The sequence below is a fragment of the Chrysemys picta genome, chromosome 15 (genome assembly GCF_011386835.1).
Source record: "Chrysemys picta bellii isolate R12L10 chromosome 15, ASM1138683v2, whole genome shotgun sequence".
NCBI classification, from domain to species: Eukaryota; Metazoa; Chordata; order Testudines; family Emydidae; genus Chrysemys; species Chrysemys picta.
The window spans coordinates 207,751-234,075 of record NC_088805.1 but is presented as its reverse complement, the minus strand read 5'-3'; the positions used below and the strand labels follow the sequence as shown (position 1 = coordinate 234,075).

General features: G+C 51.1%; 2 protein-coding genes across 5 annotated transcripts; one reads left to right on the top strand and one right to left on the bottom strand.

Moving 5' to 3' along the window:
• Positions 1–5,537: 5,537 nt before the first annotated feature.
• Positions 5,538–9,706, bottom strand: DUSP18 (dual specificity phosphatase 18). Of its 4 annotated transcripts, none has more exons than XM_024109533.3 (2): positions 9,569–9,706; positions 5,538–6,658 (listed from the first exon to the last, which is right to left on the bottom strand). In XM_024109533.3, exon 2 carries the CDS (start codon positions 6,309–6,311, stop codon positions 5,745–5,747), a length of 567 nt encoding a protein of 188 aa, XP_023965301.1. In that variant the 5' UTR covers positions 6,312–6,658; positions 9,569–9,706; the 3' UTR covers positions 5,538–5,744. The 4 variants fall into 4 exon arrangements, with proteins under 4 accessions (XP_023965301.1, XP_005278843.1, XP_023965300.1 ...); XM_005278786.4 differs by having other exon boundaries at positions 5,538–6,367; positions 9,569–9,702; XM_024109532.3 differs by having other exon boundaries at positions 9,533–9,669.
• Positions 9,707–9,774: 68 nt separating this feature from the next.
• C15H5orf52 (chromosome 15 C5orf52 homolog) lies at positions 9,775–24,396 on the top strand. The gene is made up of 6 exons (XM_065568045.1): positions 9,775–9,910; positions 16,312–16,420; positions 18,227–18,313; positions 19,549–19,631; positions 20,593–20,748; positions 21,430–24,396. Exons 1-5 carry the CDS (start codon positions 9,834–9,836, stop codon positions 20,681–20,683), a joined length of 447 nt encoding a protein of 148 aa, XP_065424117.1. The 5' UTR covers positions 9,775–9,833; the 3' UTR covers positions 20,684–20,748; positions 21,430–24,396.
• Positions 24,397–26,325: the final 1,929 nt, after the last annotated feature.

The window sequence follows — 26,325 nt, the reverse complement described above, 5'->3', positions numbered from 1 at the left end:
CTACACTTGCACTGAAACAGTGTAGACAAGACCTTGCACCTTAGATAGGATTGGACTGTGCGCCTGAGCCATGCTTCTGCCTTGCACTGTATTTGGGCCATTGTACAGTTCAAGAACACGGTTAAAATAAGTGTGGGAACCAGCAGAGATAAGGTGATCTCTCCAGGATACCAGGCTGAAGAGGCATAACAGTGAACATTGTGTCCATCATTTCTACAGGTTTCAGAGTAGCAGCCTGTAGCAGGGTGCTGGTGCAGAGGCACCTAATTAGCCCCTGCTCAGCCAGCCCCAATCAGGGGAAATAGATTGAGGCTGGGTAGAAGTCTGGTGCCTGGCCTTTAGAACTGGCGGCACCTGTGGGCCTGAGGGTTCAAGGGCTATAAAGGCTGTCTGGCAGCTAGAAGGAAGGGGGGACGGCCAGGGGAAAGTCAGTCTCTGGGCTGAGGGCAGGGTCTGGGTGGAAGTGGAGATTGTAAGGCCTGCAAACTGTATATAGTACACCACTGGTGGTGGGAGAAGTATGTAAATAAAGCCACGGGTGCTGCAGAAGGAAAAGCCTCTCTGTGCTTTATTGGGGCAGCCAGTGGGCCCCAGGAAGAAGGCCGGGCAGAGGACTTGTTACGAGTGGGGGCTTGTCCGGGATCTAGTGCCAAAGACACAGTTTGGCGACCCGGCAATGGAGAGCACCCTGCAGTGGCTCACTGAGCAACAGACAGAGCTGCAGAAAGCACTGCAAAAACAACAAGGTGGCACCTACTACAGGACAGGCCCAACAAGGACAATAACAGAACACCACTGCCCATCACATACAGCCCCCAGCTAAAACCTCTCCAACGCATTATCCACAATCTACAACCTATCCTGGAAAATGATCCTTCACTCTCACAGACCTTGGGAGGCAGGCCAGTCCTCGCTTACGGACAACCCCCCAACCTGAAGCAAATACTCACCAGCAACTACACACCACACCACAGAAACACCAACCCAGGAACCAACCCCTGTAGCAAACCTCGTTGCCTACTCTGTCCCCATATCTACTCTGGCGACACCATCAGAGGACCCAACCACATCAGCCACACCATCGAGGGCTCATTCACCTGCACATCTACTAATGTTATATATGCCATCATGTGCCAGCAATGCCCCTCTGCCATGTACACTGGCCAAACCGGACAGTCCCTCCGCAAAAGAATAAATGGACACAAATCGGACATCAGGAATGGTAACATACATTAGCCAGTAAGTGAACACTTCAATCTCCCTGGTCATTCTATTACAGATTTAAAAGTCACTATCATTGAACAAAAAAACTTCAGAAACAGACTTCAAAGAGAAACAGCAGAACTAAAATTCATTTGCAAATTTAACACCATTAATCTGGGCTTGAATAGGGACTGGGAGTGGCTGGCTCATTACAGAAGCAGCTTTTCCTCTCCTGGAATTGACACCTCCTCATCTATTAGTGGGAGTGGACTACATCCACCCTGATTGAATTGGCCCTGTCAACACTGGTTCTCCACTTGCGAAGTAACTCCCTGCTCTCCATGTGTCAGTATATAATGCCTGCATCTGTAACTTTCACTCTATGCATCCGAAGAAGTGAGGTTTTTACCCATGAAAGCTTATGCCCAAATAAATCTGTTAGTCTTTAAGGTGCCACCAGACTCCTTGTTGTTTTTGTAGATACAGACTAACACGGCTACCCCCGATACAAAGCACTGCAGTCATTCCAGCAGTCCCACCAGGTGGAGAGGCAGGCTCTACTCGCTTGGCAGGCAGAGCAACAGAGAGCCCTACAGGACTTCATCAAGGAGCAGTCGACAGTGCATCAGCAGCTCCTGCAAAAGCTGGTGAGTCCTGCTGGGGGAGATGGCATCCGGCCCCCGGGCCTCAGCCTCTGTAAAATGGCCCCAGCAGATGACCCCGACGCCTTTTTGGGTACCTTCAAGCGGGTGGCCCTGGGTGCGGGATGGGACCGGACAACCTGGGCCCTGCGGCTGGCCCCCTATCTTGCAGGGAAGGCACAGGTTGCGTATATGGTCCTGACGGATGCCCAAGTCAGGGACTATGATGCTGTGAAGGCAGCGATTTTGGACCACCTCGGGCTTTCGGCTGAGAAATATCGGCAGAAGTTTCGGGCAGCCCGGTGGGCGGGGGTCGTGCGACCGCGGGCCTTTGCTCAAAAATTAACAGACTGGGCAACACGATGGTTGAGACCCGATGCCCACACTGTGGGACAGATAATGGATCAGGTGATCCTTGAACAGTTTATCCAGTGCCTTCCCAATAGCGTGTGGGTTTGGGTGCGGCGACATCAGCCGGCCACCGTAGAAGCCGCCGTGCAAAGAACAGAGGAGTATGCAGAGGCTGACTTCCCACCAAGGGAGCATCGAGCCCTGAAGGACACAGAGGGGGGCAGGAAACCCCGTGAGCACGCCGGGGTGAAGCTGGTAGACGGGCGACGGGAGGAGCCCAAGGGGACCCCTAGCCGCCTGGGACAGCTCATATGCTGGTGGTGTGGACAGCTGGGACACAAAAGCCGGGATTGCCCGGTGATGGAGTGTGAGGCAGCTGAATTTTGTGGATGGACTAAGACTGGGGGGCAGAAAAAGAGGCACGGATTGGCCACTATCCCGGTGCGGGTTGGGAATAGGCCCCAGAGGGGTCTAGTGGATACAGCCTCCACTCGCTCCCTTATACAGCGGCGCTTAGTGAAGCCACATTGGCTCATCCCTGGGGAACGCATGTTAGTAGAATGCATCCACGGGGATAGGGAATATTGTCCCGTGATCCAGGTACCCCTTGAAGTGCAAGGGCAGTTTACCTGGAAGCGGGTGGGGGTAATACAGGGGTTGGCCTACCCCGTGGTCCTGGGGCTGGACTGGCGCCCTCCCCAGAAGGGGAGAGAGACCACAGAGAAGGGACCGTCAAAGAAAGGGGGAAAGAGAACCCTGGAAAGAGAGGGCAAGACCCTGGTGGAGGTGGACCCGGGGCAAGGGGTGGCCCCATGACCTCCAGGGGGAAAAGCCGAGCAGCCTAGACAACCAAGCCAAAATAGGGAGCCTGAGGGAGTCACTGAGGAGCAAAGTGAGCTTCCTGGGCAGGAGCGCCCGGGAGGGGGGACCCCCGGGGAGGGTGGAAGAAACCCAACAGGGGGAGGCCCAACATCAAAGGGACAGAGGGCCTGGACCAGAGACAGGGGGCTGACTCGGGGCAGAGGGCTCTGAGCCGTCACCCGCACTAGAAAAGGAAGGGGAGCCTCCGGGGCGGCCGACCCAACCATGTGACTGGTGTGAGGGCCTCTGGGTGAGTGTGGACATGTGGAGTGCCCCGCCTCCTACCTAATGCACCTTTTGTGGGTGGAGCATGCCAAAGCCCCTTGGTGTGGTGCCTGGGGATCCCTCAGCTGGGCAGGAGGCCTAGGGTGACCAGATCACAGGAATGAAATATCGGGACGCGGGGGAGGGGCAGAGCAAAAAAAAACACACAGCAGTTTCGCAGGGACGGGGGGCATTAGCAGGCCCCAGACGCGCTGCCGGATCGTACACAGCGCCCCGGCCGCGCACGCTGCCCACTCCAGGGCAAAAGGTGGCCCCGATGCAGAGGGGGCTGGAGATAAAGAGGGCATCGGGAGGGACCGAGAGGAAGCGCTGGGAAGCAAAGAAGTCCGGGTGGGCAAGGGCGTATGACTCCAGCGGGGCCCTGGGCAGGATACAGGCTGGATGAGTACAAGGAGGCAGAGCCCCGTAGCGGGACCGGGCAGGGACAAAGCTGTCTTTCCCCTGGAAGCGGCTGCAGGAGCCCCCGAGCCCAGGGCTGGCCATGGGGCAGCATCAGTGCATGGGGGCCGGGGACCCCGGGGGTGGCACGGGCGTGCAGGGGGCCGGGGCTGGCACAGCCGAGCCGCAGCGGTGGCCGGTCTCCCAAGGGTCTCCCCGGAGTTCCGGGCTGGGCAGCGGGCGGGAGGCGGGGCTTTTCCCGGCCCCGCAGAGCCTCCCGCCCCCCCAGCACGCAATGGGCACATGCGGTACGTCCCGCCGCCGGTGGGGAGCCCAGCACCTTCCTGGCGGGACGAGCTGCTGGAGTGCAGCTGAGCGGGAGAGGTGCGGGGCTCCCCGGCAGCGGCGGGGGAAGTTTATGGGTTCAGGGGACCCCGGCCGGCTCCTCGCCCCTGTTCGCCGGCTGCCCTGCCTGGGACAAGTCTCGCCCCCGCAGCCCCTCTGCACCGTGTGTCTCCAGCGGCCCACGCCCCCGGTCCGCGCCGCCCACCCAGGCCAGAGCTAGCCCCGGCTGCTGCCTGCACGCAGCCCGGGCCATACCCAGCTAGCCCCTAGCAGCTGCGGCAACTTTCCCTTCCCCTGCCGCGCTCCTGGTAGATGCCCGACCCTCCTCCCTCCATTCCCCCTCTACACATCCCTCCTCCCTCCATGGAGGGCTCCAATGGGGGAAGGAGGGGGCGGAGTCGGGGGGGGGTGAGCGCCAGAGTGGAGGGCAAAATTGCTTTTTTGTCCAGTGTCCCAACCGAACATCTGTCGGGATGCAGGACAAAGAAGGAAATATCGGGACGGTCCCGATAAAATCAGGACATCTGGTCACCCTAAGGAGGCCCAACCCCAGAGTAAAATCCCCGGATGAGGAAAGCGAGGCCGAGGAAGACCAGGCCTGGTACCAGCTTAAGGGGGGAGGTGTGTAGCAGGATGCTGGTGCAGAGGCACCTAATTAGCCCCTGCTCAGCCAGCCCCAATCAGGGGAAATAGATTGGGGCTGGGAAGAGGTCTGGTGCCTGGCATTTAGAACTGGCGGCCAGAAGGAAGGGGGGATGGCCAGGGGAAGGTCAGTCTCTGGGCTGAGGGCAGGGTCTGGGTGGAAGTGGAGATTGTAAGGCCTGCAAACTATATATAGTATATCACTGGTGGTGGGAGAAGTATGTAAATAAAGCCACGGGTGCTGCAGAAGGAAAAGCCTCTCCGTGCTTTATTGGGGCAGCCAGTGGGCCCCAGGAAGAAGGCCAGACAGAGGACTTGTTACACAGCCATGTTAGTCTGTATCTGCAAAAAGAACAGGAGTACTTGTGGCACCTTAGAGACTAACAAATTTATTTGAGCATAAGCCCACGAAAGCTCAGATAATTAAGATTTCTGAAGGGAGAAGTGCCTATGCATCCTCCAGCAGAAAGGCAGTGAGGGCAATGAGGTGCAGAGGTGAAAGGAGAAGGCAGGGAATCCTTAACCCTCTGGCAACAGGGATGCAGGGGACATCTCTAGCATCTCTGCAGCACAGCAGAGGATGGGGCTTGGGGTCAGTTTTTCAGAACACTTCATTTCAATTCCTACTTAGAAAAAGAATTGTTGGCAACTTTCCCATTGTTCTCAGTTTCCACTGGAATCTATCCCTGAGCATGAACAGAGCCAGAGATGGCTAACATCTCGCTATGCTGGGATAAAAGGATGCTTTCTAAACACATACCAGTAGCACTGAGACAGCACCTAGAGCTCCTGTGAGAACTCAATACAAATGGGATGTGAAACCCAACAGTGTAGTTTAAATTTGGTTTTATTTATAGTAAAAATCAGACGGCCCCATTCATCTCAACTAATCCCCTATACTTCTATCAGCAGGGAGCGACGTAGCAAACCTCACTGGGCTGAAGAGTTTATTGTCCAAGTTCCAAACTTGATCAAGCTGAGCTGCTCCTTCGTTGTCTCTCTGGGCTCCTTCACGAGATGTGGTAAAGCTAGTTACAGTCAAAACGCTATCATTATTCTTACTTCATTTTCATAGAGATCCGGAATCAAGCCCAGTGGAGAGTTGACCATTCGGACTGTATTGGTGCCGAAGAGTTTATACTCATACTGGACAAGCTGTTGCCAGAACCCATTGTTAGGTCTGATGATGGGTCGGCAGGACTTGACCCAGGCATGAGCATTCACCAGAGACATGGCATGGTACTTCATCAAATAGGCCAGACACAGGGCAGCTGACCTGCTGATGCCTGCAGCGCAGTGTAGCAGTGTCCGGCCTTGCTGCAGGTCCACGCTATGGATCCTATCTGCCACGGGATCGAAGTAATCGTAGAGGCGAGAGATGGGGGTGTCAGTTACAGGGATGTGCATGTAGTGAATGTCTGGATAGAAGGTGTTCACCACCTCCACGGACACATTGATGACAGTAGTGATTTGGCTGGCGAAGAGCAGGAGCTTGTTATTGGCAGCCGTACCATTGCTGAGGTACAGGCTACTGGTAATCCTGGACAGGCCATAAATGGACGGATGCCTGAATAAGATGGGAATAGAGCCAAAAACTGTATTCATTAAGGCAAACTTTATAAACCAGCTGCAACGGAGGGCTGCATCGTCACACTCTTTGCCTAGAGAAAACAGAGAGAAGACACTTGGGAGACTGAAGACAGTAGGTTGCTGCCACCAAACTAGTAAAGGTGAAGTTTTCACGTGCTTTAAAAATTAACTAGATCTAGAATCATCCATGTTAAAGATGGAAAAGCTGTCTTAGGCCTCATCCAGTCCAGCTCCCAGCCAATGCATGATTGCTTTATAAATGCAAAGTGATTCCATCTGATGTCACAGGTGAAAGGGGTTTTCACTTCTTCTCCAGGATACTATTCCACAGCCTAATGGAGTTCACGCTCAGGACAAGCAAACTGCCAAACAAATAAATCCAAGAGCAAGTACAGTAAGCACACTCTGTACCACAAACACCTGCAGCAAGCCTTAGCCTGGCTTACAAGGAAGGATGCCCTAGATGTCTACTAGGGAAGGGCATCGCAGGGTAACGGACCCACAATGGAGAAGGCACTGTGCCCAGCCTTTCAAGACAGTTCTCTAGGGACACATCTAAACCCACCAATCTCAGCTGCTATATTAGAACAGTGACTCTCAACCTTTCCAGGCTACTGTACCCCTTTCAGGAGTCTGATTTGTCTTGTGTACCCCAAGTTTCATCTCATTTAAAAACTACTTGCTTACAAAATCAGACATAAAAATACGAGTGTCACAGCACACTGTTACTGAAAAATTGCTGACTTTCTCATTTTTACCACATAATTATAAAATAAATCAATTGGCATATAAATACTGTTCTTAAATTTCAGCGTATAGTATATAGAGCAGTATAAACAAGTCATTGTCTGTATGAAATTTTAGTTTCTACTGACTTTGCTAGTGCTTTTTATGTAGCCTGTTGTAAAACTAGGCAAATATCTAGATGAGTTTATGTATCCCCGGAAGATCTCTGTGTACCCCTAGGGGTACATGTACCCCTGGTTGAGAACCACTGTATTAGAATACAGGCTCTCTCTCAGGTAGACAAGTCTTTGTTGAACAATACTAAGCAGCAATTAAACAGGTTTCAGAATTAGCTCCATCCCTTCCTCCAGCTTTCACAACAAGTTAGAAATTTACAGGAGCCCACTGTACGATACTGAGCTATGGCCAAAAGGAAGGAAAAACCCAGGCCCTATATTGTACAGTGGTATTGTACAGAGAGGGCTGGGCAGCAGCATGAACCACTGGGGCCAGCCTTGCTTTTTCCAGCCAGGTGGAATCTATGGTGGGCAGCCTCATGCTTGGATATTTATATATAGGCTTGGCAGAATCTGATTTTTTTTAAATAATGTCAACAGATATATATTTTTTAATTAAATGGTTATTGATTTAAATGTTTGCATTTTTGCATGAATTATGGGGGGTCAACATAAAGCAGCATTATTCTTTGTATGTCTGTAACTTCTATCAGCCATGGAAATACTTTTTTCGTTGGTTTATGTGTATAAAGTAAAACCGACATTTACTGATAAAAATCTAATCCTTCAAAGCCTATTTGTATAGTGCTATGTGGATGAAAAGTTTTATAGAAATATAAAATGATGTATTATGGGTTTAAAATTATGAGTTTAGGTTACAAACATGGGTTATGTATTAACTGTAGTCAATGCTTGCAGTTTATTGGGTTATGAGCTTGGGTTATGTATAGGGTTAAGATTGGGTTGTGTGTTTCAGATTAAGTTGCACATGAGTTACAGCTGTGGGTTAGAGTTACAAATATGGACTGGATTTGGCATGACCAGTTATAGGTTTCAGGTAAATGGTTCATTTTACATTCAGCATTATGGATTGCTGGTGAGAGTAAAGATCAGCATTAGGATTCATTTACAGATTACATGTGAGTTGGGGTTACAAATATGAGAGTAAATTATAGTTTATAAAGTGCACTGAACTCCTCAAATGGCAGGTACTATGTCAGTTCAAAGTGCTAGTATCAGGATTTACACTCTCAGGTGCTTACCTGCTCTCTTTCCCACTGACCCTTAGTGAAACTGGTTCCCTTTTGGTGCAGAACACTGCTGTTTCTGCTTTAGGATTACACTCCTGCTCTGTCTCTATGAAACTGTGGCAACTATAGCAGCAAACAGGAGCAGGGGGGCATGCTATCTCCTGCAGCCTAGAGTACTGCACCACAGCTGAATTCAGAGTGCTTCAAGGAGAGGCCATTTCTGCATCCCAAAGCTACTGTTTGGCCACCCCTGCACAGCTGCACGAACAGTCTCACAAGGTTACATAAAGTGCAAGGTGAAAGATAGCCAATGACCTCAACACATAATGCAAAATGGAGGGAAGTGGAGAAATTAAATGGGTTACTTTGCTATCATTACAATCATTTCAAATCCTAATGCACCAAAGGATCCCACAGTGCTTAACAAACCATTGTACACACAACGACCACTGCCCACAGCCTGAATGCACCCACTTCTGAGTCCACAATAGTTTAGGGCAGAAGGTGTAGAAAAACGGTGAGCTGAGTGTGTGTGTGGCTTTCAAGGCAGGGAACGTGTGGGAGTAAACATTGAAAGGCTGCACCTTTGTAAAGCTGATGGGGGGGGGGGGGGGGGGGTGAATGTTCAAGTTCCTGAGACTTGGAAATCCTGAAACATAACAGGGCTATAATGAGGCTCCCCGGCCCTTCTCTCAATGGAGGCAGGCCCTGGCTCATGGGCAGGCAGCGTAGAGGGAGACTTTATTCTCACTTGTAACCTTTTGTTTGAACACAGGACTCCGACAGCCTCCGTGCTGTGAATACTGGTGACTTATTATCATTCTGTTTTTAGCCCAGTGTGGTAATTTATCGGTATTGCGGTTGTGTCTAGCAGCCCCAGACATGGTCCAGGACTCCGTGGTGCCCGGCGCTGTACAGCCTGCCCCAAAGCGCTAGCACTGGAAGGCGGGTGACCCAAGCAGGGAGGCTCAGTGGGCGCTGGGCACGGACAAGGGTGAGTCAGCACCGCCCCAAGAGGTGAGATGGTGGGTAGGGAGGGCTGTGCTGTACCCTCTAGCTGGCGGCCCGTGCCCAAGCCAATCCGCACCCCGGCGAGGCTCAGCGGGAGCCCCCCGCTCCGCACAGAAATAACCAGCCGCGAAGGGGCTCCCGGAGCTGGGGCCCCGGGAGGGCAGCACTGACCCCGGGAGATGGGCTGGGAGGTCCCCGCCCGGCTGCGCTCACCCCCCGGGCCCGAACTCACCCTCCGTCACCCCCGGCGGCGCCTCCTGCCTCTGACCTCGACACCGCGCAGCCCCCCGGTCTCCGGGGCAACCGGCCACGGGGCCCGCGCAGGGACAATCGCCGCCGCCTCCAGCGCTGCGGGACGAACCCGAGAACCACCCCCGGGATCCCCCCCGGATCGCCCCCGGGACCCCGCACCCGCCGGGCCTCCCCCGGGATCCCGCCGCGGATCGCCACCCACCAGACCCCTCCTCCCCCGGCCATTGTGACACGCCCGCCCCCGAGGCAGGGGCCCGGCCCAGCCCAGGCCAGCCGGCGGGATGGAGGAGCAGAAGGTCTCGCGGCCCCGGGTCACCTTCTTCCAGCCCCGCGTCAACCAAGTGCTGGTGCTGTTCAGGTGCGGGTCCGGCCAAAGGGCACAGGGACCCCCCACTGCACAGGGACCCCCGCCCCCCACTTCTACCCCTTGACAGAGGGACCCCCTACTGCACTGGGACCCCCCATTTCTACCCCTTGGCACAGGGAACCCCACTGCTCAGGGACCCCCGCCCCCCCTTCTACCCTTTGGCAAAGGGACCCCCCACTGCACAGTGACCCCCATTTCTACCCCTTGGCACAGGGAACCCCACTGTACAGGCACCCCCGCCCCCCACTTCTACCCCTTGGCACAGGGACCCCCCATTTCTACCCCTTGGCACAGGGACTCTCACCCCCCACTTCTACCCCTTGGCACAGGGAACCCCACTGCACAGGGACCCCCGCCCCCCACTTCTACCCCTTGGCACAGGGACCCCCCACTGCTCAGGGACCCCCGCCCCCCACTTCTATCCCTTGGCACAGGGACCCCACATTACTACCCCTTGGCACAGGGACCCCCGCCCCCCACTTCTACCCCTTGGCACAGGGAACCCCACTGCACAGGGACCCCCGCCCCCTACTTCTACCCCTTGGCACAGGGACCCCCCCACTGCACAGGGACCCCCGCCTCCCACTTCTATCCCTTGGCAGAGGGACCCCCCACTGCACAGAGACCCTCACCCCCCACTTCTACCCCTTGGCACAGGGACCCCCCACTGCTCAGGGACCCCCGCTTCCCACTTCTATCCCTTGGCACAGGAACCCCCATCCCCCACTTCTATCCCTTGGCACAGGGACCCCCCACTGCTCAGGGACCCCCATCCCCCACTTCTACCCTTGGCACAGGGACCCCCCCCCACTGCACAGGGACCCCTGCCCCCCACTTCTACCCCTTGGCACAGGGACCCCCCACTGCACAGCGACCCTCACCCCCCACTTCTACCCCTTGGCACAGGGACCCCCCATTGCACAGCGACCCCTGCCCCCCACTTCTACCACCAGGCACTACCCCCCACTCTCATTCCCTGACACAGAGATCCTCCGCCACCCACTCTCACTCCTAGGCTTAAGGGATCCCCCTAGTACAAGGACACAGCCCTGCCCTGCACAGGGATCCTCCATCCCCCCACTCTTGCCCCTGGACAGGGACCCACACACATACACATAGGAGTACACCCCTGCCCCACAGAGGGACCTCTCACCTCAGGCACAGGGAGGGAGCGCCCTGCTCCCCCCTCACCCTGGCCACAGGTAGCCCTTTTTCCTTCTCACCTCCCCTTGGGGACAAGAATCGCCCTCCGCAACACCTTTCCTCCAATGACAGCCCTTTCCTGCTCTCAGTCTGAACACACACACTCCCTCCCCCTGTGTGGGTATGTCTCTGAGGCGAGTGTATTAGGGAAATGGGAGGGGGAAGGAGATGATGCTCTGTGTAATTTTTTGGGTGAAGGGAGCAATTGAGATAAGTGTATTGGTGGGGACGAGGGGAAGGACTGAGCTGTATATTCACTGAGGGGTTGGGATGAGAGGAGAGAGCGCAGTGTATTTGGTGGCAGAAGGGGCTAGACTACATGTTCTTGGGGTTAGGGTGTTGGTGGCTGGTCTAGAGCTTCCCTCTCTGTGGGATGAGAGAACCTGATAGAAATCCTGTATACTGGGTGGAAGATTCGGTGTGACCCTCTCATTTGGGAGGCTCAGACTTTGGTGATAAATATCTGAAACCTACAAAAACAACAAGGAGTCTGGTGGCACCTTAAAGACTAACAGATTTATTTGGGCATAAGCTTTCCTGGGTAAAAACCTCACTTCTTCAGATGCATAGAGTGAAAGTTACAGATGCAGGCATTATATACTGACACATGGAGAGAAGGGAGTTACTTCGCAAGTGGAGAACCAGTGTTGACAGGGCCAATTCAATCAGGGTGGCTGTAGTCCACTCCCAATAATAGATGAGGAGGTGTCAATTCCAGGAGAGGAAAAGCTGCTTCTGTAATGAGCCAGCCACTCCCAGCAGTAGCTTAGCTAGTGGAGTTCAGGGGAAGCAGCCGCTTCCCCTGACCATATTCCCCAAAAGTGGCGCCTGCGGAACGGCACCGCAGGCTGGCTCCCGGCGCTCCAGCCGGCGGAACGGGGCCGCGGGCTGGCTCCCGCCTCCTGGTGCTCAGGCCTGCCTGGCCGGCGGAACGGGGCCGTGGGCTGGCGCTCTGGCCAGCCCAGGACTCCGGCCCTGAGAGAGCGTGGCCAGGGGTCTCGGTGCCCCGGACAGTGCTCCGGATGGGGAAGCGGGGCGGCCCTGCGCATGCGCCGCTCCATCTTTTGGCGGTATTTCGGCGCATGCGCAGGGCCGCCGAAATGCCACCGAAGGACCGGCGCCTTTTTTCTCCGCCACTCCTCGTCGGCTGCAACCCTGGCTACACTACTGACTCCCAGTCCCTATTCAAGCCCACATTAATGGTGTTAAATTTGCAAATGAATTTTAGTTCTGCTGTTTCTCTTTGAAGTCTGTTTCTGAAGGTTTTTTTGTTCAATAATAGTGACTTTTAAATCTGTAATAGAATGACATAAGAACATAACATAAGAACATAAGAACGGCCGTACCGGGTCAGACCAAAGGTCCATCTAGCCCAGTATCCTGTCTACCGACAGTGGCCAATGCCAGGTGCCCCAGAGGGAGTGGATCAACAGGCAATGATCAAGTGATCTCTCTCCTGCCATCCATCTCCATCCTCTGACAAACAGAGGCTAGGGACACCATTCCTTACACATCCTGGCTAATAGCCATTAATGGACTTAACCACCATGAATGTATCCAGTTCTCTTTTAAACGCTGTTATAGTCCTAGCCTTCACAACCTCCTCAGGTAAGGAGTTCCACAAGTTGACTGTGCGTTGCGTGAAGAAGAACTTCCTTGTATTTGTTTTAAACCTGCTGCCCATTAATTTCATTTGGTGACCCCTAGTTCTTGTATTATGGGAATAAGTAAATAACTTTTCCTTATCCACTTTCTCCACATCACTCATGATTTTATATTCCTCTATCATATCCCCCCTTAGTCTCCTCTTTTCCAAGCTGAAGAGTCCTAGCCTGTTTAATTTCTCCTCATATGGGACCCGTTCCAAACCCCTAATCATTTTAGTTGCCCTTTTCTGAACCTTTTCTAGTGCCAGTATATCTTTTTTTAGATGAGGAGACCACATCTGTACGCAGTATTCGAGATGTGGGCGTACCATCGATTTATATAAGGGCAATAATATATTCTCAGTCTTATTCTCTATCCCCTTTTTAATGATCCCTAACATCCTGTTTGCTTTTTTGACTTCCTGTGCACACTGCGCGGACATCTTCAGAGAACTATCCACGATGACTCCAAGATCTTTTTCCTGACTTGTTGTAGCTAAATTAGCCCCCATCATATTGTATGTATAGTTGGAGTTATTTTTTCCAATGTGCATTACTTTACATTTATCCACATTCAATTTCATTTGCCATTTTGTTGCCCAATCACTTAGTTTTGAGAGATCTTTTTGAAGTTCATCACAGTCTGCTTTGGTCTTAACTATCTTGAGCAGTTTAGTATCATCTGCAAACTTTGCCACCTCACTGTTTACCCCTTTCTCCAGATCATTTATAAATAAGTTGAATAGGATTGATCCGAGGCCTGACCCTTGGGGAACACCACTAGTTACCTCTCTCCATTCTGAGAATTTACCATTAATTCCTACCCTTTGTTCCCGGTCTTTTAACCAGATCTCAGTCCATGAAAGGACCTTCCCTTTTATCCCATGACAACTTACTTTACTTAAGAGCCTTTGGTGAGGGACCTTGTCAAAGGCTTTCTGGAAATCTAAGTACACTATGTCCATTGGATCCCCCTTGTCCACATGTTTGTTGACCCCTTCAAAGAACTCTAATAGATTGGTAAGACACGATTTCCCTTTTCCGAAACCATGTTGACTATTGCTCAACAGTTTATGTTTTTCTATGTGTCTGACAATTTTATTCTTAACTATTGTTTCAACTAATTTGCCCGGTACTGACGTTAGACTTACCGGTCTGTAATTGCCGGGATCACCTCTAGAGCCCTTTTTAAATATTGGCGTTACATTAGCTAACTTCCAGTCATTGGGTTAAGCCGATTTAAAGGACAGGTTACAAACCTTAGTTAATAGTTCAGAGTTTATGGATCTTGGGTAGCAGATAGAATACCCCTGGTCGGGGTTCTGGGGGGGTGTCCATACTGTAGCCAGCAACTCTCCAAGATCACATTCTACAGGCCACTATCCTCTGATCCCACCGAGGAATACCAAAAGAAACTACACCATCTGCTCAAGAAATTCCCGGCTACAGTCCGGGAACAAATCTACATGGACACCCGCCCAAAACCCCGACCAGGGGTATTCTATCTGCTACCCAAGATCCATAAACCCGGAAACCCTGGACGCCCCATCATCTCAGGCATTGGCACTCTTACAGCAGGATTATCTGGCTATTTGGACTCTCTCGTCAGACCCTACGCTACCAGCACTCCTAGCTATCTTCGAGACACCACCGACTTCCTGAGGAAACTACAATGCATTGGTGTTCTTCCTGAAAACACCATCCTGGCCACCATGGATGTAGAAGCACTTTACACCAATATTCCACATGAGGATGGACTACAAGCTGTCAGGAACAGTATCCCTGATGAGGTCACGGCACGCCTGGTGGCTGAGCTTTGTGACTTTGTCCTCACCCACAACCACTTCAGATTTGGGGACAACTTATACCTTCAAGTCAGTGACACTGCTATGGGTACCCGCATGGCCCCACAGTATGCCAACATTTTTATGGCTGATTTAGAACAACGCTTCCTCAGCACTCGTCCCCTAGTGCCCCTCCTCTACTTGCGCTACATTGATGACATCTTCATCATATGGACCCACGGAAAGGAGGCCCTTGAAGAATTCCACCTGGACTTCAACAATTTCCACCCCATCATCAGCCTCAGCCTGGACCAGTCCACACAAGAGATCCACTTCCTGGACACTACAGTGCAAATAAATGATGGTCACATAAAGACCACCCTATACCGGAAACCTGCTGACGGCTATACGTATCTACATGCCTCCAGCTTCCATCCAAGACACATCATGCGATCCATTGTCTACAGCCAACCCCTAAGATACAACCGAATTTGCTCCAACCCCTCAGACAGAGACAAACACCTACAAGATCTCTATCAAGCATTCTTAAAACTACAATACCCACCTGGGGAAGTGAGGAAACAGATTGACAGAGCAAGACGGGTACCCAGAAATCACCTACTACAGGACAGGCCCAACAAGGACAATAACAGAACACCACTGGCCATCACATACAGCCCCCAGCTAAAACCTCTCCAACGCATTATCCACGATCTACAACCTATCCTGGAAAATGATCCCTCACTCTCACAGACCTTGGGAGGCAGGCCAGTCCTCGCTTACAGACAACCCCCCAACTTGAAGCAAATACTCACCAGCAACTACACATCACACCACAGAAACACCAACCCAGGAACCAATCCCTGTAGCAAACCTCGTTGCCTACTCTGTCCCCATATCTACTCTGGCGACACCATCAGAGGACCCAACCACATCAGCCACACCATCAAGGGCTCATTCACCTGCACATCTACTAATGTTATATATGCCATCATGTGCCAGCAATGCCCCTCTGCCATGTACATTGGCCAAACCGGACAGTCCCTCCGCAAAAGAATAAATGGACACAAATCGGACATCAGGAATGGTAACATACATAAGCCAGTAAGTGAACACTTCAATCTCCCTGGTCATTCTATTACAGATTTAAAAGTCAGTATCATTGAACAAAAAAACTTCAGAAACAGACTTCAAAGAGAAACAGCGGAACTAAAATTCATTTGCAAATTTAACACCATTAATCTGGGCTTGAATAGGGACTGGGAGTGGCTGGCTCATTACAGAAGCAGCTTTTCCTCTCCTGGAATTGACACCTCCTCATCTATTATTGGGAGTGGACTACATCCACCCTGATTGAATTGGCCCTATCAACACTGGTTCTCCACTTGTGAAGTAACTCCCTGCTCTCCATGTGTCAGTATATAATGCCTGCATCTGTAACTTTCACTCTATGCATCCGAAGAAGTGAGGTTTTTACCCATGAAAGCTTATGCCCAAATAAATCTGTTAGTCTTTAAGGTGCCACCAGACTCCTTGTTGTTTTTGTAGATACAGACTAAACACAGCTACCCCCTGATACTATCTGAAACCTAAAATACATGTCTTTGAGCCATGTAACATCAGCAAAGAACGTGAACTCTTGAGTGAGGCAGGGTGACTCCCTGGTGTCTTGCAGGGCTGTGAACAGTAGAGCTGAGCAAGCAATGGCATTGCTTCTCCTGAGCGGGGAAACTATAACAAGGCCCCTTTCCCCCCTCAGTCTGTTCAATGGCAGTGAAGTGGCTGTGAAAAGGTTTTTGCCAAAGAGTCACTTATCCACAGTCATCATCCGTGACAACACCAGTGTCCAGCGAATTCAGGAGATCAAGGTAACGCTAACACCCTTTTTCTGTCATTTGGAGAGACCCCGAGCACAATGACTAGAGCAAGCCAGGACCCTACCCCCAGCACACTGAATTCCTCTCTCTGAGCTAGAGGTGAAGGGCTCTGTAGCCCTGCTCCAAGGCCCTGAGCAATCTCGTCCCCAGAATAAAAGCATTGTTGACTTCATTTAGAAATGAGCTGAAATGGCTGCTGGCCCAGGGGCCATAGTGAGAAAGAAGGTCTGGTTTCAAGGCTTGAATCCAGTTGTCTTGCTGTGAAGGTTGGGAACACTATGGAGGCAACATTCAATTCCTAGTGTAAAAGGAGGGTTTGTTTGCTGCACCAGTGAGCCCTAATGGTCATGTCTGGGGAAAGGTCTAGGGAGGTCTAGGTTGGATATTAGGAAAAACTATTTCACTAGGAAGGTGGTGAAGCACTGGAATGGGTTACCTAGGGAGACTGTGGAATCTCCATCCTTAGAGGTTTTTAAGGCCCGGCTTGACAAAGCCCCGGCTGAGATGATTTAGTTGGGGTTGGTCCTGCTTCGAGCAGGGGGTTGGACTAGATGACCTCCTGAGGTCTCTTCCAATCCTAATCTATGATTCTATAATTCTATGACTTCTCAATGGAGTCCCTTCTACCTTCTCTGCAGCAGAAGACATTGGGAGGCCACCTCTGATTATGGATGAGGCAGGATCTGAGGACCATCTTATTCATGATGTGTCCTATAAGTGCTGAGCACTCTGGTCCCGATCCAACAAAGCACTGGAGCACATGCTTAACTGTAAGTGCGCAGGTAGTGTCATTGTCTTCATTGACATTAGTCATGTGATTCAGTGCTTTATATGGATGAGGGCAAACCTTGCAGGATCTCTATCCAAGGGCTCTCCTCAGGGGAGTGGGAAGCTAGAGGGAGAGAGAGCGTTTTGAATAAGGAAGCCATCGGCTTTTCATGAAGGCTCCAGTAGAGTGCTGATTCTCCCTCATGATCTTAAGATATGGGTGTTTTCTGATTGGCATGGTCTGTCTGGGAGTTAGTCCTATATGGAACATTAAGACCATAGGGAATCTCCATCCTCTGGGATGTTAGGGGGCTCAAGCTGGACAAGAAGTGATCAGCCTGCTCAAAATATCCAGGAAGAGTGAGCAGTGCTTGTGATGCAGGACTGACACGTAAAGCACAGAGACCCAGCTCCTCAAAGATATCTCCAGTTAGGTGCCTTTGAGCATCTGACCACCCAGCTCCCTGAGAGTGGGAAATAGCCACAGCTGTCAGGTGTTTATAAGATTTCAGGAATCAGTTCCCTCTTGTTCTGCTCCATTTGGTTGTAGATAACACGTTGATGGGCACATTAGAGATACCAGAGGATATTACCTCGTCTCAGCACTGCACAGATTGGGGTCCTTTTATACTACTCAGGTTCTTGTCCCTATGATAGCAGAACAAGGATACAGATATTAAACAAGGATACTGGCCCTACACATAACTCAATGGCATTTCTGTCTGTATGCAAGGCAGTAACTTTTGAACACTGAATCCAGTCAATTCCAGAATGTCAGGGAGTGTTCTTGGACTCAGTGGGCAGAACTCTGTTGATCCTGGTGAAAGCCAGAAAAGCCGGTAAGGAGGCAGAGGCACTTGACCAATCTGCCCAGACCAATGTTCAGAGAAGGGTTGTTACTGTGAAAGCCCAGGGAGTGGGGGAGGATCCTGGAGGACACCTCTTTCCCCAAAGGCTATCCCCACTTTGCAGCTTTTTTGAACCATCACTGGATCCTGTGCTGAAAATCACACGTTTGTTGTCCTAAAGGTAAATCACTTGGAGGAGACAAGAATAAAGACCAGCCACTTTTATGAGCACTTAAAGAAGAAGTTCACGAGTGACCAGCAGAAGAAGGTATCACGGTGGAAGAAGGAGTCTGATAAATTTGGGAAAATACTGGAGCTGATCAATCAGAGAACCAAGAACTTGGCGATCGCTTCTGCTAGTCTGACTATGAGGAAGTCCCAAGAAGGCAGCCAGAAAACAATCCCCAAGAAAGAAGCAACCGTAATGTTTGAAAAATGATCCAGAGAGGCATTCATCCAGCACCCCGTCAGGCTGTTTCTAATGAGTTTCTTTTCAACATCTCTGACACTCAGTTTGTCTTTTTAGCAAAGAGGAGATGAAGAGAGTTCAAGCTAGGGCAGGTCTTAGTTGTTTCAGCAATAAACTAATAGAAATGCATTGAATAGCCATTCCCTTTCTGCTACTTCTCTTGATAATCTGTTTTGAACCGATGAGTTTAAGTCTCTTGGGATGGTGAGTGAAGTGGAGCTGGGAGCAGTGCAGTAAGGGACAGATGTAGGAAGGAAAGAATTTCCGAGGGACTGATTTGCACTTTTAGAACAGAAACATATTTTATTTGGGTGGAACTTTCTACTTGGCTTATGCTCCGTAAAGGTTTAACCTGAATCCAAATGGAAAGGGTAGGAGCTTGTCTGAGAACAAACAGATTTCTGGGACTGTTGGCAGAAGCTCCATGAGGGTGAAGAAGTCCCTTGTGGGGGAGGAGAGAGAGGGATTGCTTGCTGGAGGAGGTTGGGAGTAAGAGAAAGGGGTGAGGAGCTGAGACTGAGAAAATGTCTTCAGTACTCTAGGTATAATTTCTGGGGAAGCAGTACTCATAGAATCAGAGATTCCAAGGCCAGAAGGGACCACTGTGATCATCTAGTCTGACCTCCTGTATCACACAGGCCAGAGAACTGCCCTAAGTAATTCCTAGGGCAGAGCTTTTAGAGAAACACCCAGTCTTGATTTAAAAATTGCTAGTGTTGAAGAATCCACCACATCCCTTGGTAAATTGTTCCAATGGTTAATTACTCTCACTGTTAAAAATTTACACCTTATTTCCGGTCTGAATTTGTCTAGCTTCAATTTTCAGTCATTGGAGTGTGATTAATACCTTGCTCTGCTAGACTGAAGACCCCATTATTAAATGTGTGTTCCCCAAAGGTATAGACTGCAATCAAATCACCTCTTAACCTTCTCTTTGTTAAGCTAAATGGATTGCGCTGCTCGAGTCTATCACTGTAAGGCATGTTTTCCAATCCTTTAATTATTCTCCTGGCTTGTCTCTGAACCTTCTCCAGTTTATCAGCATCCTTCTTAAACTGTGGACACCAGAACTGGACACAGGTTTCCAGCTGTGGCTGCACCAGTGCCAAATACAGAGGTAAATTACCCTCTCTACTTCTCTCTGGATCCTCTAAATCCCCCAGTGCACCTTGCTAACCCTACACCCCTCTATCCCTAATCCCCGCATTCACTTATCTTGGGTTCCCATGGACACCCTTACCCCACAGTCTGGCACTCCCCCTTATATCCCAGACAGTCATTCACAAGCTTGAGCCCCTCACTGCCTACCGACCTTCTCCATCAATGACCCCTGTGGCCGGGAAGAGGGGGCATGCTCCCATCTTGGCTGGGCTTGGTGTGTGCAGGGGCAAATTTCTTCCTGTCTTGATTGTGTTGAACTGAAGGTTTTTTGCTCCCTCGGGGTGGGGTTCTCTCTGCCCCTGCGGTCCCTGTAGCATGGCTGAGCTCTTGTCATGTTCCTTTTGTCATTTGGTACCTCATTATACATTTTCCTAGGCAGCGAGTACCTTTGTTGGCAGGTGCACCGGATAAGACTATACATCCTTTTTGGATAGTCGTAAAGGTGTGTGGGGAGGATGGCCACATGACTGCTGGTTTCTCAGGGCAGGTTGGCTCCAGGGAAGGTGACTACAGCTACTGAGTTTTCCTCCCTCCTATGTTTTTGTCTCTCTCTCTCTCTTCTCTCATGTGGGCCAACACGTGCTCTCTCTCTCTCCTTGCCTCTGCTTGTACTGTCTCCCTTCATAGGACATGGGCAGGTGTGCTAGATCTTCATCCCCCCAGACTTGGTCACAAGAACCTGCAAGACGGGGTGATGGGGAGGGGTAGGTGAGAAACATGCTGGGCACTGGTGCTGCTGTGGCAATGCTGGTGGGGTGACTGGCCAAGAGACCCATCGGTGAGGAGTTTCTCTCTGTTCATGCAGTGGGGGGCATCTAGAATGGATGTGAGAGGGAGGCAGGGAGAGCAAAATCTCCTGCACCAATAGAGTTTTGGACAGTGATGGCACTTCCTTGGGTTCTTCGCTATGCTTGCAGAGGACTCCTCCAGGCCAGTAGCACAGCCCAGGAGCCCCAGCCAGAGGAGGATGATCTGGAAGAATTGGACCCAAGCAATCTAGACATCTGACTTGGCAGTGGCACTGAGCAGCCCTCGAGTCCTGTCTGGTGGTGACGGTGATGAAGGAGGAGCAGGTGTCAATTTCAGAAAAATTATGTCTCTCTATCCAGTGTCTGAGTAGAGAGTCCCGCCCTGAGAGCAGAGAGCTGCTTCTCGTTTCCCTAGGACCAATCCCATGGAAGGAGGAGCTCTGCCTTTGGTTTGTAATTGTCTGGGATTGTCCCCTACCCTATCTTCCCCAGGACTAAATGTGAAGAAGGGTGACCTGTGTGCAACTAGAGATGAAACCGGAGTTTTTCTGGTCTGTCCTTCCACTTCACTGGGTGTATGTCATTGGACACCACATTGTTCTCGATGTGCATACTCCATCATCCCTTTCTTCAGAGGACCAGAGCATCCCGGGTAGGCAGGGTCTCTCTCATGGGGTCAGAGTGTGGAGTAGGGTGACCAGACAGCAAGTGTGAAAAATCAGGATGGGGGTTAATAGGAGCCTATATAAGAAAAAGACCCCAAAATCAGGACTGTCCCTATAAAATCGGGACATCTGGTCACCCTAGTGTGGAGAGACCTGGGGGGCTGTAGTTCCTTTTCAGTTCTGACCATTTCAGGCACTGGGTAGGCTGGAGGGGAATAGAGAAGGGGGCTCCAAGGAGCAGTAGCCAGTTGACAATTTTGTGTGTCTGTCCTCCGCGCACCAGTGGTGCCTTAAGTTACAAGTGTTCTCTCTCTCTCTCTCTCTCACTCTCTCGTTTCAGTTCTTAATGCCATTGTGTAGATGGGAGAATGGCCAGCCTGTGGCAGAGATCAAGAGAAGCAGCAGCCACCTTGAGCCCCTCCCAGGGGACAGAAGCTTGACAGTGAGCTGTGGAGTAAGAGCAAATGGAAATTTGCTTTCCAGGAAGCTACTGTACTTCAGGAAGACTCCCATCACCTCTCACAACTCCTTGAGAGGGCTGAAAGGGCTCCCCCAAGCTCATGGGTCCCCAGTTAGGGGCAGAGGCCTTTCCCCAGGTCCACCCCAAGCTAACATAACAAATTCTCTCCACAGACAACAGTCTTTGAAGCCCTCTTTCAGTAGTTAACTTGTCTAACTTGCATGTAACCAGAGCTGCTCAGTCCTAAATTTATTCCTTTCACATCAGTGAGTGGTATTCCCTGGTCACGGCACTCCTCGTCCTCCTCTCTACTGCCTCAGACCCCTGTGGGGTAAAGGTGAAGGACAAGAACAATAGAATGTTGTGTGGGGTGATGATTTTGGGTGGGGGAATAGCCATGACTGCTTTGGGGAGATGTAGGGAAAGTCCTTCTGGAACAGCAAGCAGGGCCAGCTCTAGGTTTTTTGCTGCCCCAAGCAAAAAAAAAAAAAGTGGCAGGAATGCCGCCCCTGAAATTGTGCCGCCCCAAGCACATGCTTGGTTTGCTGGTGCCTAGAGCCGGTCCTGACAGCAAGCACCGGAGACACATACCCTTAACGTTTCTGCCACGAATTTGATCTTTGTGGTTTTTATTTTCTGCAAGGGAGAATGGATGAAGAATAATTTCAGCTCTGGCCTGAGATTGAGAGGTAGGACAACCTGTCTTTGAGACAGATGCCAGGGAATGTCAGATGAGAGCAGAGGGCTGTTACTGTCACTAAGATCAGGGATGGTGGTGGGGGAGGTCACGCGGGGAATTATAAGCTTCCCAAAATTTGCCTACCCCCACACATAGCAAATGTCACTGCTGCTCCAGGGGAAACACACTCTGTGCATTACCATAACTGGCCATCTGGTATCACTGCTGCCCTGTGGGAAATGCACATGGGCTATAGCCAGGGTGGGCAAACTTTTTGGCCTGAGGGCCACTTTGGGGTTGCAAAACTGTATGGAGGGCCGGGTAGGGAAGGCTGTGTCCAGGACCGGCTCCAGGGTTTTTGCCACCCCAAGCGGCGGCGGGGAAGCCGCAATTGCGATCGGCAGCACTCCAGCGGCAGCTCCGCCGTGCCGCTTTCTTCTTCAGCGGGAATTCAGCGGCAGGTGCTTCCCACCGAGAGGGTCCCGCCGCTGAATTGCCGCCAAAGAGCCTGACATGCCGCCCCTTCCCCTTGGTCGCCCCAAGCACCTGCTTGCTGGATTGGTGCCTGGAGCCGGCCCTGGCTGTGCCTCCCCAAACAGCCTGGCCCCAGCCTCCTATCCGCCCCCTCCCACTTCCTACCCCCTGACTGCCCCCCTCAGAACCTCCGACCCATCCAATCCCCCGATTCTTGTCCCCTAACCACCCCCTCCTGGGACCCCCTGCCCCAACCGCTCCCCTGGGACCCCACCCCCTATCCAACCTCCCTGCTCCCAGTCCCCTGATCCCTATCCATACCCCCACCCCCGACAGGCCCCCCCCGGGACTCCCACACTTCCGCTTCCCGTGAGTCTGGGGGGCAGGGGAACCTTTCCCTAACCCCTCCCCCCCAAGCGACACGGCTGAGGCCTGGGCCACATCACTCCGCTACCCGCCACCAGCAAGTGCAAGGGGCGTCCGTTCCCCAACCTCCCCACACTCACCAGCAGTAGGAAGTGGAGCGCCACAGCTGGGAGCTGGCGGAGTAGAGCAGGCTGGTGCTGGGCTGCTCCGCTTCCCGCCGCTGCCGCTGAGTGAGGGGTCGCTGGGGGAAGAGGTGGAATGGGGGCGGGCCAGGGGCAGAGCGGGGGGGTAAGAGGTGGGGCGGAGGGAGTTGTCGAGGCCCCACACCCCCCTAGGGACAGCCCTGCCCTTTGCAGTGGGCGCAGCCCATGGGGGGGGGGGCAGGGGATAGGGCTGGTGTTCCCACGTATGTCATGGTGTCCTAGGCAGCTGCATATGCTGCGTATGCCTAAGGCCGGCCCTGCCCCCCGGAACTCCCCGCCCCTTATCCAACCCCGCCCCAGCCCCCTTACCATGCCGCTCAGAGCAGCATGTCTGGCAGCCGTGCCACCTGGCCGGAGCTAGACTTCTTGTTGTTCAAACTTGGGGTGGGGAAGAGGGCATAAACAGAATAAATAATGAAAAGTTAATATAGATTTTGTTAACGTTCTTTTTTTAATCATCTAAGCTTGCTGTTGGTACCATAAGTACAGACATTTGGGGGAGGGGTTAAGCATGGGGTTTTTATATGATTTTCAACCTGTGTCCCTCTTTAACAATGACAGCATGGGCCCATGAGCTTGCATCACCTGTTTTAAACCAGCATATCTCCCTTTTCCTTTGTTGTCTGCATAGCTACAGGATTCTCCAGTAGTCTGCTTCCCTGCCCCAACGTCTCTGACATTTCAGTGATGATAGAAATAGTAATGACGGCTGTAACTTACTTAGACTGTGGCAGTGCTCAAAAACTGCTAGGTGTTCCATACACAGAGGAAGTCCTGGTCCCTTCCTCAAAGAGTGTACAGTTTAAAAAGACAAAGACAGGAGAAGGAGTAGGGGAAATAATGTATTTATATGGTAGACTCATATTTTATTGATTACATGTTTACTACTTGTTTCACCTTCCATCACTCCCAAGGTAAACATGCGAAATTTCCCTCCCCCTTATTCTCTTCACAAACCAGTTCCCCTTTAACTTTCTCCAACCCACACACTTGCCAGCTTCAATTCTAGTGTCTTTATTTCCTTTCTTAACATTTGCCTCCCCTTTCCTCAACATGAATGAGCAATTTATTCAAGATAAATTGATGTTCAGCAGTTTAGTTTCACCTTTGCAGTGAAATATTAATATGGAGTTTATATAGAAAAAAGGTTGATTTGGCCCATGCAAGAAGAGTCAAAATCCATGTTGTGGTACAACTTCAATGAAAATATATTCCAGAATGTCTGAAAAGATGCTCAAAAAGAACAGGAGTACTTGTGGCACCTTAGAGACTAACAAATTTATTAGAGCATAAGCTTTCGTGGGCTACAACCCACTTCTTCGGATGCATATAGAGTGAAACATATATTGAGGAGATATATATACACACATACAGAGAGCATGAACAGGTGGGAGTTGTCTTACCAACTCTGAGAGGCCAATTAAGTAAGAGAAAAAAAAAAACTTTGGAAGTGATAATCAAGATAGCCCAGTACAGACAGTTTGATAAGAAGCAAGTGTGAGAATGCTTACGAGGGGAGATAGATTCAATGTTTGTAATGGCTCAGCCATTCCCAGTCCTTATTTAATCCTGAGTTGATTGTGTCTAGTTTGCATATCAATTCCAGCTCAGCAATCTCTCCTTGGAGTCTGTTTTTGAAGTTTTTCTGTTTTAAGATAGCCACCCGCAGGTCTGTCATTGAATGGCCAGACAGGTTAAAGTGTTCTCCCACTGGTTTTTGAGTATTATGATTCCTGATGTCAGATTTGTGTCCATTAATTCTTTTGCGTAGAGACTGTCCGGTTTGGCCAATGTACATGGCAGAGGGGCATTGCTGGCACATGATGGCATATATCACATTGGTAGATGTGCAGGTGAACCTCGAGCAGACAATACTAATGTCTTTTGAAGCGTGATGCCTTGTGAAATTTGTCCCTAGCACAGATCAGGCATGAATCTCTCATGTTTCCTTTCCTCAATAACCAATCTGTGTGTGTGTGTGTGTGTGTGTGTGTGTGTGTGTATTTACTACTGTGTGTGTATTCCCACTGGGTGGAATCAAAACAGCTGTCCCATGTGTCATAGCCCTATACTGTTGCTAGCACATGGGGATTCTCCTTTAGTTCAAGTGGATGGGTGCCAGTGCTTTACAGTGCATCTACACTTGGAGCTGGGGGTGTGATTCCCACTTGAGGAGAAATACTGGCGCTAGCTCTGATGGAGCTAGCTTGCTAACAACAGAGTGTAGCCGTGGCACTGCGAGCTAGTCACCCTGAGTACACACCTAGAGTCTCGGACAGGTACGTGCTTGGTGCAGTTAGCCCCTGCTGCTAGAGTGTCTCCTGGAGCTGCGAATCCCACCCCCACTCCCAGCTCTGTGTCCACATCCCCTTTGAGCAGGATCAGAGTTGGTTCCCACTACTGCTGGGACATTCCAAGTGTGCCACATAGGGACACCCATGAATGCTCAGGTGGACGCTGATTTGTTACCAATTAATTCTGCATTCCTGCAGCGTGTTCTAACTCAGGCTCACAAAGCACTCTACAAAGGGTAATACATTCGGCTCTACAGCATCCCATGGGAGTCTGGGAGCTGCTAATGTCCTCTTTCTGCAGATGGGGAAACTGAGGCACTGAGCGGCTAAGTGACATGCCTATGGTTACATTGGGACTCTTGCCCAAAGATAGCCTCTGTAGCAGCTTAGCACCCCCTAGCACCATGACGGGATACTGGATTTAATACTGAATCAGAGGGCAGAGCACCCCTGCCCCCAAATCATGCGCACCACTTCCTGCTGCATGCTGGGTTCTTTTCTTTTCTGAGCTCTCTCCTCTCAGTTCTGGGTCCAGTCCATCTCTACGAGCTATGATAAGATCACAACCTGTGGGCGTGGAGCTGTGAACACAGCTTACAGTGGTGTCTAGGTGGGAGCAGTAAGAAAGAAGAAGCCACTTCATATAAAAATCCAAGGAAGGGCCGTGTTGTGTGGTTGAAGAATGACAACGACCCGCTTGAATTTCCTTACGAAAATATTTTACTTGTATTACACACGCAAATATTTTTTCTGAGTGACC

Coding starts and splice junctions, on each gene's coding strand:
- DUSP18 (XM_024109533.3), bottom strand. CDS start 6,311: ATGAATACAGTTTTTGGCTCTATTCCCATCTTATTCAGGCATCCGTCC.
- C15H5orf52 (XM_065568045.1), top strand. CDS start 9,834: ATGGAGGAGCAGAAGGTCTCGCGGCCCCGGGTCACCTTCTTCCAGCCC. Junction 9,911..16,311: donor CAAGTGCTGGTGCTGTTCAG/GTGCGGGTCCGG, acceptor TTCCCCCCTCAG/TCTGTTCAATGGCAGTGAAG. Junction 19,632..20,592: donor CACCAGTGCCAAATACAGAG/GTAAATTACCCT, acceptor CTATGCTTGCAG/AGGACTCCTCCAGGCCAGTA.